Source organism: Etheostoma cragini, chromosome 15, assembly GCF_013103735.1.
Source record: "Etheostoma cragini isolate CJK2018 chromosome 15, CSU_Ecrag_1.0, whole genome shotgun sequence".
NCBI classification, from domain to species: domain Eukaryota; kingdom Metazoa; phylum Chordata; class Actinopteri; order Perciformes; family Percidae; genus Etheostoma; species Etheostoma cragini.
In genome coordinates this window covers 1,649,724-1,654,029 of record NC_048421.1, presented here as the reverse complement: position 1 = coordinate 1,654,029, position 4,306 = coordinate 1,649,724, and the positions used below count along the sequence as shown (strand labels likewise).

Sequence of the window (4,306 nt, the reverse complement as noted above, 5' to 3'; positions counted from 1 at the left end):
ACACACACACACACACACACACACACACACACACACACACACTATCAGATACAGTGAGTGTGTTACATACACACCAATAATCTACTTTTATTCCGAATAAGACCCTTTCCCAAATTTAGCATCTTCCAATTAAGACATGTTAGATTATGTCGGTATTATTCAGGTTTTGGAAGCATTCTTTGGACATGTATACAGCGCGTTCAGAATATGTCTCTCAATCAGGGTTTTTGCAGCAGTTTGCAACAGTTTACGGCCTCTTGTCCGTTTACGGCCAGATTTCTAGGCTAGTAAACGGGAATATCAGTAGAATATTCACTTACATTAGCCATGTTAACAGCTTAGTCTTAATATTGTCTTTTCGGAATAATGGCAAAAACTGGAATATGAGGTGCATGCAAACACAGTAAATGACTTCTTTCCTTTGGCAGCTGCCAAATGAAAGAAGTCATTTTACAGGACATAAGCAGTAGTAAGAGTCTACGACGTAGACTCTTACTACTGCTTATGTCCTGTAAAATACAGGGGAACATAAGGACCTAGCTGGTAACAAGCATCATATCTAATACATTACATCAGAAAAATCAAACCGAAAGTGGAAAATCATTCTTTAGCCACTTCACTACGAGTCTCCTGAGACTTTAGCCTTTCCAAAACTGAAATATATCTTATGGCAATACATGCAACATCTTCCTTAAAGTCCATGCGTTTTTCTGTTAAGTAAACAGGATTTCAATATTGACCAAAATAATGAAATGTTTTCCCTTCTGCATATGCATTATGTTTTAAAACCGTTCCAAAAGGGATATCTAATGAGCAGACTGTCCTATTGTCCGTTCTGAGGGATTTGCAGCGCGGCCTAGCTCTGACGTGGCCCCATTTCTCCGTCCTGGTGTCTGAGAATAACATCGAATAACATCCCACCTGTATGTTGAGGCTGAGCTTCTTCAGCCGTTTGAGCAGAGCTTCTTTATTGCAGGGCACAAAGACCTCCAGGTGGGAGTAGACCACTGAACGCACCTCTGCCGGCTGCTCCTGAACCTGCAACTCAATGCTGACACACACACACACACACAGAGACACACACACAAGTCAGTCAAGCATCAAGAGATTTACATATGTTGTTTTTTTGTTTTGTTGTTGTTTTTCAAATCTAAACCTGAACGGTACTCACTCCAGCAGGATGTTGTTCATGTCCAGCGTGAAGAACTTCTTCCTGCCTTCTGCATCGAACAGACGGGACGCCTGTGTCGAGAGACAAGTGTCAGGGGGGGTTAGGCAATTTATCCGTTAATCCTGATCCCATGTCTGAAGAAATGTGTGCAACAGTCACATTGGGACAAGGACATGATTTGTATCATGAATACAGATATATGCTGCATTCATGGTGCCGAAATAATCAGAAAAATTACAAGATTCACTTAGATTAGGATTAGGGACGAGGTTACCTCGCCTTTCTCTGCTTTGCCCGCCTAGATAATTTGGCCACCCCATGAGAGAGAGACAGCATGGCTTTCAAATGAGCAAAGTGGCAGTTGGTCAAGGCCACACCCCCAGACTCCACCTAGCCCCCCCCCCTACTCCCTAAAAGCTACAGACTCAGAAATGGCCCATACTAAGGAAAGGTCATCGTGGGACTGGCTCTAGTGGCTGTAACTCTGCACCATGTTCTCCAGAGACCCAACAACTGATCCATTAATAGAAAAGAAACTACTTGCGGTCCTGGTCTAACAGAGTGGACTACCGAAGGCCGTACCGCTCTCAGGTCTTCGATGCGCTTTGTGAGCGGGGCTGGGAGTCCGCTGGGCAGTGGAGGGGGGGCAATCATGTTGCCCTGGGACACTCGGCTGCCTCCCGCTTTGTGTCCCATCCCGAAGGCGCCGTTCTCTCCCTGGAGAGGACTGGAGGGCTGAGGAGAGTCCAGCATCCCAAAGTCCAGGTCACCCATCATGTCCTGCAGCATGTCGTTGTTGGCCGAGCCCAGCAGTGACATCACAGCCGGGTCGGTGGCCAGGTCGGCCATGTTGCATTCGTTGCTGCCAGCAGCCTTGGACTGGGCGTTGAGGAGTGCGCTGTTGGCGTTGGGCACTTTGGCGGCGGGGCGTGGCAGACCGGCGGGGCGTGGCAGACCTGGTGGGCGTGGCAGACCAGCGGGGCGAGGCAGACCGGCTGGGCGTGGCAGACCGGCTGGGCGTGGCAGACCGGCGCCAGCCAGGTTCTTCTTGCGCATCTCTTCCTTCTCCCGGGTGAAGCGACGCAGCATGTTGGCCAGGTGGATGGAGTCCTTCATCAGCTTCTTCCTCTTCTTCTTTTCCGGCCGATGGACATTCAGCGCTGAAACTCTGCCGGAGCAGACGACACAACAAGGAGAAAACCGTTTAATCAACTCGCACAGAGAACATGGACTGAGTCTAAGAAAGAAGGCCTACACACACCAGGAGCGAATGAAGATCATGATCCAACAACACGGAGGCTACGGTCTAGACCACGGACTCAAAAGACGGAAAACTGGATTACTTCTTCCAACCTTGACAAAGGCAGAGTCTACCATAGACTTTCAGATCTTACCTTTCACAATAAAAGCCCTAGAAATACAGTAGTTTACACTAGTTTCCAGAGGGAATTAAATTCACTGAGTATTTTGCTAAAAGGAAACTCAATAAAAACCAGCTTATAGGAGCTTAGACCGCGGTGCCCCGTCCACCTTCTCCCATTTCAGATTAGTAGCCTACCGCCTCAGGTGAGCGTGGCTGGTCGTCATGGCAGGAAAGTGCCGTGACCAAACGAGAGACACGCACGCGCGCGCGCGCGCGCGCGCACACACACACACACACACACACACACACACAGACAGACACACAGACACACGCCGAAGGTGTGTTGTTTTTATATCTCGATATGTCTGGTAAGACCAGGCTAATGGACCAGAGTCCGGTAAGACCGGGCTAATCGACCAGGATCCGGTAAGACCGGGCTAATGGACCAGAGTCTGGTAGGACCGGGCTAATGGACCAGAGTCCGGTAGGACCGGGCTAATGGACCAGAGTCTGGTAGGACCGGGCTAATGGACTAGAGGAACAAACCAACCCTGAGAGGACACAGTGAAGACCAATTAAAACCCTCACCCGGTCTTTGGTACTCGGATCTTCCTGGGTTTCTTGTCCTCCAGAATTCCACCATCTTGCTTTTTCCGACGCTTCTTTATCCCCCGTTCCTCGCCATCTTTCATCTTCTACAAAAGACAAATGTAGCTTATTAAAATGGCGTGACAACAGTCGGTTAGTCAGAAACTTAATATACTTCATTATTTCTTGTGTATAACAACTACAGAGGAGCAGGAACCTACCTTGAAGCGATGATCCTCGGCGCCGACGCTGTCCCCCTCGGAGTCGGACGCCGGTCTGAACTGCAGGGTGCCCGTGTTGATGTAGAAGCCGCCGTGTTTGGTGGTGAGAGAGGCCGGCACCAGCTCGTCGTACTGCGGCCGGGAGAGAAGTAGAATAACTGTTAGACTTCTCCTACTACGGCGCTGTGGGGCGACCTTTTACCACGGTTAGAAAACAAACCAAAAAAACTTGGCTTTCTCAAGTTTTCTGCACATGATGCTTAACTTTAAGCACTTTATCAGGGTAATCTCCAAGTTAAATTTAAAGTTATGCTCATTATGCTTTTTTTCCTTTACTTTATTGTGTTATTTGTTGTTGTTGTTTTTGTCCATGTTTTAGGTTTAAAACTGAAAAAGCCCAAAGTCCTCCTCCCCTAGTACCTAGGTACTGTCAGGGCCCTCATACTCTGCTTCTGACTGGCTAGTAGTCCTTACCTAGGTACTGTCAGGGCCCTCATACTCTGCTTCTGACTGGCTAGTAGTCCTTCCCTAGGTACTGTCAGGGCCCTCATACTCTGCTCCTGACTGGCTAGTAGTCCTTACCTAGGTACTGTCAGGGCCCTCAGACTCTACTCCTGACTGGCTAGTAGTCCTTACCTAGGTACTGTCAGGGTCCTCATACTCTGCTCCTGACTGGCTAGTAGTCCTTACCTAGGTACTGTCAGGGCCCTCATACTCTGCTTCTGACTGGCTAGTAGACCTTACTTAGGTACTGCCTAGCTACTATCTTTGACTTCCAACAAAGATGGGACAAATAAATGGTGCTTTATGAAAACTAAACCATGTGAACGTATTCTGGTACAACCTCTGAATACACTTTTTGGTTATAGTTTTGGATTGTCTTACATTGTGTGTGTGTGTGTGTGTGTGTGTGTGTGTGTGTGTGTGTGTGTGTGTGTGTGTGTGTGTGAAAAGAAAGGGCTA

General features: G+C 48.1%; 1 protein-coding gene across 1 annotated transcript in view; it reads right to left on the bottom strand.

Annotated features, from left to right (window-relative positions):
• The window catches only part of LOC117958123 (ubinuclein-2-like), a 14,288-nt gene that overhangs the window by 7,728 nt on the left and 2,254 nt on the right, over nt 1-4,306 (bottom strand). Inside the window, exons 3-8 of the mRNA XM_034894385.1 lie at nt 4,185-4,189; nt 3,344-3,475; nt 3,123-3,229; nt 1,754-2,339; nt 1,172-1,242; nt 922-1,051 (exon numbers count right to left, since the gene is read on the bottom strand). Of these exons, the coding sequence (XP_034750276.1) occupies nt 922-1,051; nt 1,172-1,242; nt 1,754-2,339; nt 3,123-3,229; nt 3,344-3,475; nt 4,185-4,189 (1,031 nt within the window). The remainder of the gene's footprint in view (nt 1-921; nt 1,052-1,171; nt 1,243-1,753; nt 2,340-3,122; nt 3,230-3,343; nt 3,476-4,184; nt 4,190-4,306) is intronic.